We start from the raw sequence: 14,332 nt of genomic DNA on the forward strand, positions 1-14,332 counted from the left end.
TCTCTGCGGAGGGACTGGCATGCTTTTACTGCAATATAAATGCTGCTTTATTGCAGTTGGAGGTCACTGAGCTGTTGAATTAGTTGAGCACTATATGGATAAAGGTGTGTCTATGCTGTCCTGTTTAGTAGTGTTCAAACTTTGCCATTGATCTTTTTATACTTAGGATGTTTGGTGTGAAAGGGAAGATTGCAATTGCAGTGGGAAGGTGCAGTGCAATCTGCACAATGATGTGCAGCAACAGTATCAGCATTCTTTGTGTTGGGTGGGCGGGGTGGTGGGGAGCTGTAAGTTTGTAAGCTGCCCGCCAGTGAATTGTACAATTTACCCCCCAAACCGTTACACTCACATTCACTAGCAGTGTGACTAGGCTCTGTACCCATTCACAGATCACTGCACCAACAAGTGGAATGGAACAGAGATGAAGTGGGGGCTGGAAAAATATTGAAAGCAGAGCCCTCTGGTATTATCGCCACAGGATTGCTGCAAAGTTGCTGCTTGGGATCCAGGATTAATTACTGACAAAATGCTGAATATCTGAAATAAATGCAGAAATTCTGGCAACACAATATTAGGAGAGGGAAACGGGGTGGCGAAGAGGAATCAGTGACAGTGCCTGTGGAACCCACACCCAGTGAGAGTCAGTGTGTGTGGAACCCGTATCCCAGTGAGAGTCAGTGTGTGTGGAACCCACACCCAGTGAGTGTGGAACCCGTACCCCAGTGAGAGTCAGTGTGTGTGGAACCCGTACCCCAGTGAGAGTCAGTGTGTGTGTGGAACCCACACCCAGTGACAGTCAGTGTGTGTGGAACCCGTACCCCAATGAGTCAGTGTGTGTGGAACCCGTACCCCAGTGAGAGTCAGTGCGTGTGGAACCCACACCCAGTGAGAGTCTGTGTGTGTAACCTGTACCCCAGTGAAAGTCAGTGTGTGCGGAATAAGACACATGAGCTGAAAGCACAGACTGACACTTGGGAGTATATTATAGCTGTTACTGAGACACATCTGAAAGAAGGGAAGGAATGGGAGCTGAATATTCCTCGTCACAGGATTTTCAAAAAGATAGAAAGGGGGTTAAATAAAGAGGGGGTTCACAATATTAATCAAAAAAATTACAGCTGTGAAGAGGAATAATGTGGTACAATGATCATCAAATGGGGCCATATGGGTTGAACTGAAAACCAAAAAGGGGCAATCACACTAGAGAGAGTTACTGTAGACTCACAGTCAGAGGGACCTAGAAGAGCAAATATGTAGAAAAATCTTTGTGAAGTGCAAAAATAAAATAGCTTTAAGGAAGAAAGAATTTCAACTACCCTAATATTAACTGGGACATTAGTATGAAAGGCACAGAATTCTTAAAATGCATTCAGGGGAACATTTTTAGCCAGTATGTTGCATGCTCAACAAGGAAATGAGTAATTCTGGACTTAAGTTTTAGGGAATGAGGAAGCACAGATGGAAGGAGAATCAGTTGGGGAACATTTTGGTAGAAGTGATAGTAATTCAGTTTGATTTAGCATAGTTATGTGTAAGGTTAAAGAAATTAAAGGAATACAAGTTCTCAATTGGGGAAAAGCTAATTTGATGAAGCTCAGATGTGATTTAGCTAAAGTGTATTGGAAACAACTTCTTAAATATAAATCAGTGCCAAAACAGTGGGAGACTTCAAGAGATAGTGAGGGTTCAGAGCAAAGAAAAAAGGTGGCACTAACAAATCCTGGGCCTCCTGGATGTCAAGGGGCTTAAAGGAGAGGATATCGAAAATAAGAGAAGTTTATGACAGATACTGAGGGACTTAAAGTATAAAAAGTGCAGGGGTGACTTTAAAAATGAAATTAGGAAAGCAAAGAGAGGGCATGAAAAAATATTGTCAAGTAAAATCAAGGAAAGCCCTTTTTTAATAAATACATAAAGTGCAAGAAGATAACAAAAGAGTAGAGCCTATTGTTAACAGGATCCAAGTTGGAGAAGCTGAAACCAAGACACATAAGGACATAAGAAAAAGGAGTAGGCCATTTGGCCCCTCAAGCCTGCCCCGCCATTCAATAAGATCCTGGCTGAGCTTTCCTTTATTGAGAAAGTTTATTGACTTGTTCAGTCTCTCAGCTCTCCTCCCACCCAGACCAGTTCTCTATTGATATGTGCTCAAAGACAATTAATGCTCATCAGATGTTTCTCTTAACCATAACAATCTAACTGACATTAACAAGCCTTAACACTGTAATTGACAAGAGATTAACACCTGTTCAGGACCAGGGTAGCCTGTGTGTGGAAGGGGAGGATGTGGGTATGGTTCTTAATGAATATTTTGCGCCTGCTTTCACAAAAACGTAGGAAAATACAGGTATTACAATCAGGGAGGAGTGTGAAATATTAGATGAAATTAGCATGTGAAAGGAAGTATTAAGAGATTTAATGTCTTTCAAAGTGGATAAATCACCAGGTCGGTTGAAATTTATCCTCGGCTCTAAGGCTCTGACCATTTTCCAATTCTCTCTGGTGACAGGTATGTTGACAGAGGACTAGAGGACATCTAACATTGTACCATTGTTTTAAAAAAAGGGGAGAAAAGGGTAGACCGAATAATTAGAGGCCTTATCTTAACCTCAGTGGTGGAAAAATTATTGGAAAAAATTCAGAGGGACAGGATAAATCTTCATTTAGAAAGACACAGATTAATCAAAGACAGTCAGGAGGGATTTGTTAAGGAAGGCCATGTCTGACTAACATGATTTAATTTTTTTGAAGAGGTAACAAGAAGGGTTGATGAAGTTTGTGCATTTGATGTTGTCTATACAAATTTTAACATGGCTTTTGATAAAGTCCTACTTGGCAGACTGGTCACGAAAGTAAGTGCCCATGGAAGTCAAGGCAAAGTGGCAAGTTGGATCAAAAACTAACTCAGAGACAGGAAGCGAGTGGCAATAGTCGGTGGGTGTTTTTGTGACTGGAAGGTGTGTCTAGTGGCGTTCTGCAGGCTCAGTGTTGAGTCCCTTGCTTTTGTGGTATATGTTAATGATTTGGATTTGAATGTAGGGGTATGATTAAAATGTTTGCAGATGCCACAAAAATTGGCTGTGCAACTGATAATGAAGAAGAAAATTAGACTGCAGGAAGATATCAATTGACTAGTCAGGTAGAAAAGTGGTAAATGGAGCTCAATCTGGAGAAGTGTGAGGTAATGCATTTGGGAAGGCTAACAAGGCATGGGAATACACAATAAATGGTATGATTCTGAGAAGTGTAGAGGAACAGAGACACCTTGGAGTGCATAACCACAAATCCCTGAAGGTGGCTGGACAGGTAGATAGGGTGGTTAAGAGGCATACCGCAAACTGACTTTCATTAGCCGAAGCATAGAATAGGAGAGCTCAGAGGTTAAGCTGGAACTGTGTGAAATGTTGATTAGGCCATGGCTGGAATACTACATTCTGTTCTGGTCACCACACTATAGGAAAGATGTGCTTGCACACGAGAGGGTACAAAGAAGATTTACAAGGCTTTTTCTGGGACTGGAGACTTTTAGTGATGAGGGAAGATTGGATGGGCAGGGGCTGTTTTCTTTGGAACAGAGGAGGCTGAGGGGAGACCTATTGAAATGTATAAAATTGTGAGGGGTCTATAAATAGATAGCAAGGCCCTTATTTTCTTTGATTGAAGAGTCCATAACCAGGTGGTACAGATTTAAGGTAAGAGGTAGGAGATTTAGAGGGAAATGTTTTCACCTAGGTGGTGAAAATCTGGGATCTGGGATTCACTTCCTGAAAGGGTGATGGAGGCAGAAACCCTCAAAATATTTTTTAAAAATTAGGATACGTACTTGAAGTGCCGCAACCGACAGGGCTACAGACCAAGAGCTGGAAAGCAGGATGAGGCTGGATGACTCCCTATCTGCCAGCATGAACACGGTGGACTGAATGGCCTCCTTTTGTGCTGTAAATTTCTACAATTCTATGAACACCCACCTGCAGACTTCTGCGGAACGGTTTTCTTCTGCTCCCTGCAACTCTGAAGGAAATCACAGACTTTTACTCGCTCTCCACACCCCTCCTCACTGCCCTGCCTCTCCCTTGCTCGCTCCTTGTCTTTGTGCTTTTTAGATTTTTTCCTTGACTTCACATGGAGTGATGGTGCGTTCGGACGAGCAAAATGCGAGGGGGGCTGGCAGACAGTTCGCTCTGGGACCTCCTGGCTTTCGCAGTCCCGGCCATTGTGACTTGAATTGCTGCTGCCTTCTGAAGGGAGGTCGTGTGGTCGCTGAATCTCCACAATCATCGGCAAGGTGGAAGTGGAGCTAATTGAATCGGGGGCAGCTGATTGGACAGAGGGAGCTCCTGCTTCTTTCCCATTGGAGGGGTTTATCCTGCCGTTTAAAGTTGGTGGAACCCGACTAGTCAAAAGAGATATTCTTGGCTTCTTATTGGCCAGCGGATCAATAAAATCATTGGGCAATGATCGTTTCTAGAAAGAGAAGACACTTCAAGTTATTTCAGTGCAAGCATAGCCTGAACTAAGAGAATACATCAGAAACTATATATATATTTTTTTTATTTCCACTAGTAACTATGCTGCCTTAAGGACACAGAATGAGTTCACCACAAAGCAGACTGGTGTGTTGAAAAGAAGTGATTTGGGTGCAGGAAAGCAGATAATTTAACTTGAGACACTGAGTAATCAACACTCTAGGGTACAGTTTCAAAACCTTTAGGTCCTGAAGCAAGATTAGAGATGAGAATATATTTTCTTCCACAAGTTGTGGTTGGTGTAATCCTGACATGTTTGCAAAGGGACTAAATCAGTGCCTGACAAAAGACAGAATTGTTACACTTATGGAGATATTACCACATCTGTTCAGTCGGCCACAATATTGGTCGGTGTTTGGGGAGTGTGTCAAGAAGAAAGAGTCCATGACAAAGGTAGTCATGTTCAACCCCACAAATGGCCTTTTTTCTCTTGTTGTTGTTAGCCAAGAACTTGCTGGAGCTGGGCAGCTCATGGTCAGTGCTATCAGTCCAGCTCCAGTTTCATTTCCATCTAAAATTGCTGGAAGTGAGAGTAGATAAAGGGGCATCTTGGTGAATGATGGAACCAACAGTCTACCACCTTACCCAAATGAAGTTTAAGGATTTGAATTGTAAGGGGAATAGATAGGCGTTTCTGTGGCCACAAACGAGACTCCAGGATGGTATGTTGCCTTCCTGGTGCTAGGGTCAAGGATGTCTCAAGAGCGGCTACTGGACATTCTGAAGGGGGAGGGTGAACAGCCAGTGGTCGTGGTACACATTGGTACAAACGACATAGGTAAAAAAATAGGATGAGATCCTAAAAGCAGAATATAGGGAGTTAGGAAGTAAGTTGAAAAGTAGGACCTCAAAGGTAATGATCTCAGGATTACTACCAGTACCACGTGCTAGTCAGAGTAGAAATAGTAGGATATATCGGATGAATATGTGGCTGAAGAAATGGTGTGAGGGGGAGGGTTTCAGATTCCTGGGACATTGGGACTGGTTCTGGGGGAGGTGGGACCGGTACAAACTGGACAGGTTACACCTGGGCAGGACCGGGACTGATGTCCTAGGGGGAATATTTGCTAGAGCGGTTGGGGAGAGTTTAAACTAAAATGGCAGGGGGATGGGAACCTATGCAAAGAGTCAGAGGAGGGGGTATCAAGGTCAAGAACAAAAGACAGAAAGGGGAACAAGAAAAGTGATAGGCAGAGAAATCAAGGGCAAGAATCAAACAGGGCCTCAATGAAAAATAGTGGGACAAGTAATGTTAAAAAGACAAGCCTGAAGGCTTTGTGCCTTAACGCGAGGAGCATTCGCAATAAAGTGGATGAATTAACCACGCAAATAGATGTAAACAGGTGTGATATAGTCGGGATTACGGAGACATGGCTGCAGGGTGACCAGGGATGGGAACTGAACATCCAGGGGTATTCAGTATTAAGGACAGACAAAAAGGAAAAGGCGGTGGAGTTGCACTGCTGGTTAAAGAGGAAATAACACAATAGTGAAGAAAGATATTAGCTCCGACGATGTGGAATCTGTATGGGTAGAGCTGAGAAACACTAAGGGGCAAAAAACATTAGTGGGGGGTTGTATATAGACCCCCAAACTGTAGTGGTGATGTTGGGAATGGCATTAAACAGGAAATTAGAGACGCAGGCAATAAAGGAACATCTGTAATTATAGGTGACTTTAATCTGCATATAGATTGGGCAAATCAAATTTGTAACAATACCGTAGAGGAGGAATTCCTGGAGTGTATACGGGATGGTTTTGTGGACCAATACGTTGAGGAACCAACTAGAGAACAGGCCATCCTAGACTGGGTATTGTGTAACGAGAAAGGAATAAATGGCAATCTAGTTGTGCGAGGCTCCTTGGGGATCAGCGACCATAATATGATAGAATTCTTCATCAAGATGGACAGTGATGCAGTTGATTCTGAGACTAGGGTCCTGAATCTTAATAAAGGAAACTACGATGGTATGAGGTGCAAGTTGGCTATGATGTATTGGGAAACGTTACTTAAAAGGGATGACGGTGGATAGGCAATGGCAAACATTCAAAGAGCGCATGGGTGAACTGCAACAATTGTTTATTCCTGTCAGGCACAAAAGTAAAACAGAAAAGGTGGGCAAACTATGGCTTACAAGGGAAATTAGAGATAGTATTAGATCCAAGGAAGAGGCATACAAATTGGCCAGAAAAAACAACAGACCTGAAGATTGGGAGCACTTTAGAATTCAGCAAAGGAGGACCAAGGGATTGTTTAAGAAGGGGAAAATAGAGTACAAGAGTAAGCTTGCGGGGAACATAAAAACTGACTGTAAAAGTTTCTATAGGTATGTGAAGAGAAAAAGATTAGTGAAGACAAATGTAGGTCCCTTACAGACAGAAACAGGGGAATTTATAATGGGGAATAAAGAAATGGCTGAACAACTAAATACATACTTTGGTTCTGTCTTCACAAAGGAGGACACAAATAACATACCAGAAATGTTGGGGAACACAGGGTTTAGTGAGAGGGAGGAACTGAAAGAAATCAATATTAGTAGGGAAATGGTGTTGGGGAAATTGATGGGATTGAAGGCAGATAAATCCCCAGGGCCTGATAATCTATATCCCAGAGTACTTAAGGAAGAGGCCCTAGAAATAATGGATGCATTGGTGGTCATCTTCCGAGATTCTATAGACTCTGGAACAGTTCATACAGATTGGAGGGTAGCTAATGTAACCCCACTATTTAAAAAGGGAGGTAGAGAGAAACAGGGAATTATAGACCAGTCAGCCTGACGTCAGTAGAGGGGAAAATTCTACAGTCAATTATAAAAGATTTAATAGCTGAGCACTTGGAAAACAGTGGCAGAATCGGACAGAGTCAGCATGGGTTTACGAAGGGGAAATCACGCTTGACAAATCTACTGGAATTTTTCGAGGATGTAACTAGTAGAGTTGATGAGGGGGAGTCAGTGGATGTGATTTATTTGGACTTTCAGAAGGCTTTCGACAAAGTCCCACATAAGAGATTAGCGTGTAAAATTAAAGCGTATGGGACTGGGGGTAGTGTATTGAGAGGGGTAGGAAACTGGTTGGCAGACAGGAAACAAAGAGTAGGAATAAACGGGTCTTTTTCCGAATGGTAGGCAGTGACTAGTGGGGTACCACAGGGATCGATGCTGGGACCCCAGCTATTCACAGTATATGATTTAGATGAGAGAACTAAATGTAATATCTCCAAATTTGCAGATGATACAAAGCTGGGTGGGAGGATAAGCTGTGAGGAGGATGCAGAGATGCTTCAGTGTGATTTGGACAAGCTGAGTGAGTGGGCAAATGCATGGCAGAGGCAGTATAATGTAGATAAATGTGAGGTTATCCACTTTGGTAGCAAAAACAAGAAGGCAGATTATTATCTGAATGGCTATAAATTGAGAGAGGGGAACGTGCAACGAGACCTGGGTGTCCTCGTACATCAGTCGCTGAAGGTAAGCATGCAGATGCAGCAGGCGGTAAAGAAGGCAAACGGTATGTTGTCCTTCATAGCGAGAGGATTCGAGTACAGGAGCAGGGATGTCTTGCTGCAATTACACAGGGCCTTGGTGAGACCACAACTGAAATACTGTGTGCAGTTTTGGTCTCCTTATCTGAGGAAGGATGTTCTTGCTATAGAGGGAGTGCAGCAAAGGTTTACCAGACTGATTCCTGGGATGGCGGGACTGACATATGAGGAGAGATTGAGTCGGTTAGGATTATATTCGCTGGAGTTCAGAAGAATGAGGGGGGATCTCATAGAAACCTATAAAATTCTAACAGGGCTAGAAAGGGTAGATGCAGGAAGGATGTTCCCAATGGTGGGGGAGTCTAGAACCAGGGGCCACAGTCTAAGGATACGGGGTAGGCCATTTAGGACTGAGATGAGGAGAAATTTCTTCACCCAGAGTGGTGAGCCTGTGGAATTCACTATCACAGAAAGTAGTTGAGGGCAAAACATTGTATGTTTTCAAGGAGGAGTTAGATATAGCTCTTGGGGCAAAAGGGATCAAAGGATATGGGGAGAAAGCGGGAGCAGGCTATTGAGTTGGATGATCAGCCATGATCATGATGAATGGCGGAGCAAGCTCAAAGGGCCGAATGGCCTACTCCTGTTCCTATTTCCTATGAATGTTTAGAAAAGCTCTGAAGTGGCAGCTTTGATATTATTCAAACAAAATTTTTCATAGAAATATGCATTTTCTGCATGCAATTCAAAGTTTTTTCCCCCCATGACACATGAGTAAGGCACCACCCAAGCAGTGTCCACATTATTTTTTACAAATTCAGGAAATGAACAATGATGCTTATATGTGAAAGCGAGATATTTTACAGCAATTCAAAACTCTTATCTGTGGAATCAGCATGCAGGTTGCTGGTTGCCTACACATTAGTGGACTGACTAAGTATGATACTAAATCCTGACAAGCTGAAAATAACTTAGCATCGACTTTATTCCCAGCCAGAATCCAAAACAAGCCAATTAAAGAAATCAATTATAACCAGTTTTTCTTGCATTCTAGTTGTGTGCTTCATGTGACATGCACAGAACAAACATTTAATTGTGAACTGGTTTCAAAGTGGTAGGGCATTGGAAACATAAATTACCCCTTATGCCATGAAACACCAACCTTAATTTCCTGTCACAAGTTTAATTGACATTCACAGTGTAATAAATTCTTGACGCAGAGAGGTTGAGGGCAAGGTCGCTTTTTCATGAGGCTAATGGTAAAGTGATGTAATTGTCCAGCAGCTTGTGGTGATTCTCATCTCGCACTAACTCGGTCTCACCAGAAATTGCAGGGTTATGTTTTAAATACACTAGTAAGAACCTGCGCTTTAAATTTTTTCCATCGGCCTAATACTGCAACCAAGCTTGTCCTACTTTGCAGCATTAGTGCCAGAAAGAGTCTAAACCCCAGGGTGAGTCGAGGTGTTTTTGAACACACTGTTCACAGCATTTGAAAAGCCTTCAGTGCTTAACTCATTCCAGTCAGGTTGACAATGGAACAGAAAAAGGCAAATTATAAAATACATGGTTTTCTGAATGGGAAATCATGTTTGACAAATCTAACCATTAGAGTTTTAAGAGCTTAAATAGCAGCATAGATTGTGGGGAGCTAGTGGATAGAATTACAATAGTACAGCACAGGAAGCCAATCAGCCTGTCAAGTATGCACCAGCTCTTTCAAAGAGCAATCCAGTTAGCCCCACTTCCCTGACCTTTCACGATATCCCCGTGTTTTCTTCTCCATTAGATATTTAGTCAAATACTTTTTTGAAGGCTACTACTGAATCTGTATCCAGCACCCTGTTAAGGATTGAATTCCAAATTCTAACCACTCATTGTATAGAGGATGCAATATATTTGGATTTTCAAAAGGCATCTGATAAGGTGCCACACAAGATTAGTTCCCCCCGGACCATTCAGCTCCAGACCTCATTAAAGTCTTGGTCCAAACCCGGACAAACGGGCTGACTTCTACAGGTGAAGTGTAGTGAGAGTGACTGCCCTCAACATCAAGACAGCATTTGACCCAAGTGTAGCATCAAGAAACCCTAGTAAAATTAAAGTCAATGGGAATAAAGGGGAAAACTCTCCGACGGTTGGGAGTCATTCCTATCACAAAGGAAGATAGTTGTGGTTGTTGGAGGCCAATCATCTCAGCTCCAAGGCAGCTCTGCAGGAGCTCCTCAGGGTGGTGTTCTATGCGCAGCCATTTTAAGCTGCTCATCAATGACCTCTCCATAATAAGATCAGAAGTAGAGATGTTCGCTTATGATTGCAGTGTTCAAGCCTCTGCATTACCTGTTTAGTAACATAATGCACTGGGGGGGTTGGCGGAGGCGGGTTGCCTCACATCCTTTAAAAAGTACCTGAATGAGCACTTGGCACATCATAACATTCAAGGCTATGGACCAAGTGCTGGTAAATGAGATTAGGTAGGTAGGTCAGGTGTTTCTCACGTATTGGTGCAAACTCGATGGGCCGAAGGGTCTCTTCTGCACTGTGAGATTCTGTGATTTCCTGAGGGACACCTGCAGTTATGTCCTGGGGCTGAGATGATTGGCTTCTGACAACCACCAACATCTTCCTTTGAGCTAGGTATGCTCCAGCTGGTGGAATGTATTCACCTCAATTCCCACTGACTTCAATTTTGCTAGGGCTCCTCAATGCCACACAATGTCAAATGGAGATCTGACATCAAAGGCAATCAACACTGACATTCACTTTTGAAATTTGTTTTTTTGCCCATGTTTGGTCTGGAGCCAGGTGGTCCTGGCAGAACCCAAACTGAAAATTTGCGAGCAGATTCTTGGTGAGTAATAACACCATCAACGATCCCTTTAATCACATTGCTGATAACTGAGTGGACTGATGGGGCAGTAATTGGCCAGATTTTATTTATCCTACTTTTTGTGGACAGGACATGTGTGGGCGATATTCCATGTAAGTTTTAACTAATGGGATGCCAAATGGATTAGTGCTTTAACCTCAGCTGTTTATGATCTATGGCAATGACTTAAACAAAGAGACAGAGTATAACGTATCAAAGTTTCCTGGTGATACAAAGCGAGGTGGGAAAGTATGCTGTGAGGAGGATGTAAAGAGGTTGCAAAGGGATAGAGACAGGTTAAGTGAATGGAGAAGGTGGCGGCAGATGCTGTTATGATGGGGAAATGCAGTAGGCCAAGGACGGACATGTGGGCATGAGAGCAGGGTGGTGTGTGGAAATGGCAAGCGACAGGAAGGTCTGGGTCATGCTTGCGGACAGACAGAGGGTGTTCTCATCCTGCTTTATCACCTAATATCACCATTAGCACCTCCTTTAGCCAGAATCACCACCATCAACACCCCTTTGACCTTTAGTTTATGACATCTTTCACAATCTCTCCTTTGCCTCCACCTATCACTGGCCTTCTATCCAGCTTCACCTGTCCCACCCCCCCTTAACCAGTATATTTCATCACATTTTTCTTCTCTTTAGTTCCGAAGAAGTCATATGGACTCGATATGTTAACTCTGTCTTTCTCTCCACTGATGCTGTCAGACCTGCTGAGTTTTTCCAGCAATTTTTGTTTTTGTTTCAGATTTCCAGATCCGCAGTATTTTGTTTTTAAATAATTCTAATTTCCCGACTATTCATAAATTTCTGGCTGTAATCACGTCAACACCCACCAGGTGGAGCTGTTCTCAAAGTCATGCCAATGCGGTGTGTCACAGAGCTTGTGCCTGAAAGGCAACATGGCCAAAATACTATGGATAGAGACAGAAAAAAGCATACTAATCAGCACCTTGCTGTAGGTGTCATACCTGTGGTGGAGAGGCTGAATTTGCACTGTCCTTTGGACTCGATGACGGTGTCTCCCCGGAACCCCCACTAGCATTGTGCGGTTGACAGGATTTCCTATGGAAACAGAATAACATCCAAGAGTGAGAGAAGACTGGCTTTGAGGCAGGAGGGAGAGGCTTTGCTGCATGGTCAGCATGAGGCTTGCAGAGAGGAAGGTGGCACAGTTACACAACATCACTAGATTATCCTGGTGTACATTTCTCATGTCACCACACCAGAGAGTTGTTGAATCACAACCAGAAAAATCAGAACTCCCTACTAGAAGGGTCAAACCTGTGTCACCAACACTATGCCGACATGAGACCTTAGCCACATCCCTCACAATGCTCAGTGCATTCCACATTACAGTTCCATTTCTGCCTAAGCGCAATGGCAATAAATGGAAAAAAACCCAGCTCACTATTCTAAACATTGCAGTGTCATCACTGGAGCTGCAGTAATTTTCACATGAAATTTCCATCCACAAGTTGTTTGTTTTGTGTTCTTCACCCTTGTTTTCAAATCCCTCCATGGCTTGCTCCTTTTCCCATCTCTGCAGCCTCCTCCAGCCCCACAACCTCCGAGGTCTAGGCAATCTCCAATTCTGGCATCTTGTGCATTCTCGGTTTCTATCTTGCCATCATTGGCGGCCATGACATCAGCTTTCTAGGTCCTAGCAAGGGGGAATTTCCTCCCTAAACCTCCCTGCCGTCCTTTAAAAGGGTCCTTAAACCCTGTCTCCTTGATCAAGTCTACCTCTTGGGTTACCTGTTCTGACATCTCGTTATGTAATTGTCAAATTCTATTGGTTAATGATCCTGTGGAGCACCACGAGACCTTTTATCACATTAAACAAATGTTGTTTCTGAATTCACAGGCTGTCCGAAGGGAGAACTTTGAACTCATCAACATGGGGTGAGGTGGTGATGGTTACAGGTCTGTCACTGGGCAGTAGTGGTGGGTGCAAGTTGAGAGTGTGAATTGAATAGGTGCAGTTCAACACATTTAAGTATGCTGGTGGTGTGTGATTTTCTGACCAATGCAATCAAACGAAGACATTAAACAAGATGTGGGACATTGATGAGGTAAAATCTCAGGCAAACAAACATGGAATACTAGAATAAAAAGTGAACCGACTTGACACTGTCAATGACTATTCAGAACCAGTCTGTACAGGAAAGCTGCCCCTGCCTTAATTCTAACATCACAACACCCATGGTCTCTGGCTCACACCTCAGCCCAGCTTTTAAAAAACCCTATATCTTGATATTTGATACAGGGTCATAGATCATAAGAAGCTTCTGGTTGAATACGAGTGACTATCAGCCACCTTGAGGAGAAATAACCCTTGAATTGAGATGCGCCTTTTATGCTGTAAAGTATCAAATCATTTTATACAGTGAATTATTTTCAAGTACAGTGACTGGTATTTCAGTAAACAGTAGCTATTCTGCAACATCCCACAAGCAGCACTGAGACAAAAGATTCAGGGGAGTCACCCTTGAAGCAAATGCTTATGACCGCCTCCTCCCAAACACATAACAATCCATATGTACTAACGTATTTGAATTTCCGTTGTTGTAAATGTTTTGATCATGATCATTTGTATTGCATGAATTGTATCGAGATAAACAAACGTAATGAATTTTGGGGCTGATGTTGGTTGAAAGATTATTTGGGTCAGGACACCAGCAGAACTCCACTATCCTCCTTTGAGCTGTGCCGGAGGATTTTATATATCCACCTGAACAGACACCGAGGGTCTCAGCTGATATCACATTTGAGGGTGATACTTCTGCCAGTGCAGCACGACTCACGACTGCACTGGAAAATAAACATCGCTCTGTACCTCAACATTGTTTACGCGTGGCTCTAAATCCTTGGAGCCCCTCAACCAACAAAAATCTATAAATCTCAGCCCTGAAAATTTCAATTGATCCCCAGCATTCATTGCATTGTGAAACTCGAATACTTACCTTGGAGTTCGGGAACTGCAGTTCCCGGCCAGTCTCGGGCTTCCGGCCGGGAGCTGGCCACACATGCGCAGTTTGAGTCTTTTGCCATTTTCCTGTCTTCTGCACGTGCGCCAGCTGGGAGATGGCGCACACGCACAGTTCATTGATTTCACACATGCGCTGGCTTGGAAATGGAGGCACATGCTCAGTTGGTGCCTTTTTTAAAATTCATTCACGGGATGTGGGCATCGCTGGCTGGCCCAGCATTTATTGCCCTTCCCTAATTGCCCTTGAGAAGGTGGTGGTGAGCTGCCTTCTGGAATCGCTACAATCCATGTGTTGTAGGTACATCCACAGTGCTGTTAGGGAGTGAGTTCCAGGATTTTGACCTAGCGACAATGAAGGAACGGTGATATATTTCCAAGTCAGGATGGTGAGTGACTTGGAGGGGAACATCTAGGTGGTGGTGTTCCCATCTATCTGCTGCCCTTGTCCTTCTAGA

General features: G+C 43.4%; 1 protein-coding gene across 2 annotated transcripts in view; it reads right to left on the minus strand.

Moving 5' to 3' along the window:
- The window catches only part of ell (elongation factor RNA polymerase II), a 145,702-nt gene that overhangs the window by 8,777 nt on the left and 122,593 nt on the right, over nt 1–14,332 (minus strand). For both annotated transcript variants that reach the window (XM_078556191.1, XM_078556190.1), the window contains exons 7-8: nt 11,857–11,950; nt 3,969–4,464 (exon numbers count right to left, since the gene is read on the minus strand). In XM_078556191.1, the coding sequence (XP_078412317.1) occupies nt 3,969–4,464; nt 11,857–11,950 (590 nt within the window). The remainder of the gene's footprint in view (nt 1–3,968; nt 4,465–11,856; nt 11,951–14,332) is intronic.

The sequence above is a fragment of the Cetorhinus maximus genome, chromosome 13 (genome assembly GCF_964194155.1).
Source record: "Cetorhinus maximus chromosome 13, sCetMax3.hap1.1, whole genome shotgun sequence".
Taxonomy (NCBI): Eukaryota; Metazoa; Chordata; class Chondrichthyes; order Lamniformes; family Cetorhinidae; genus Cetorhinus; species Cetorhinus maximus.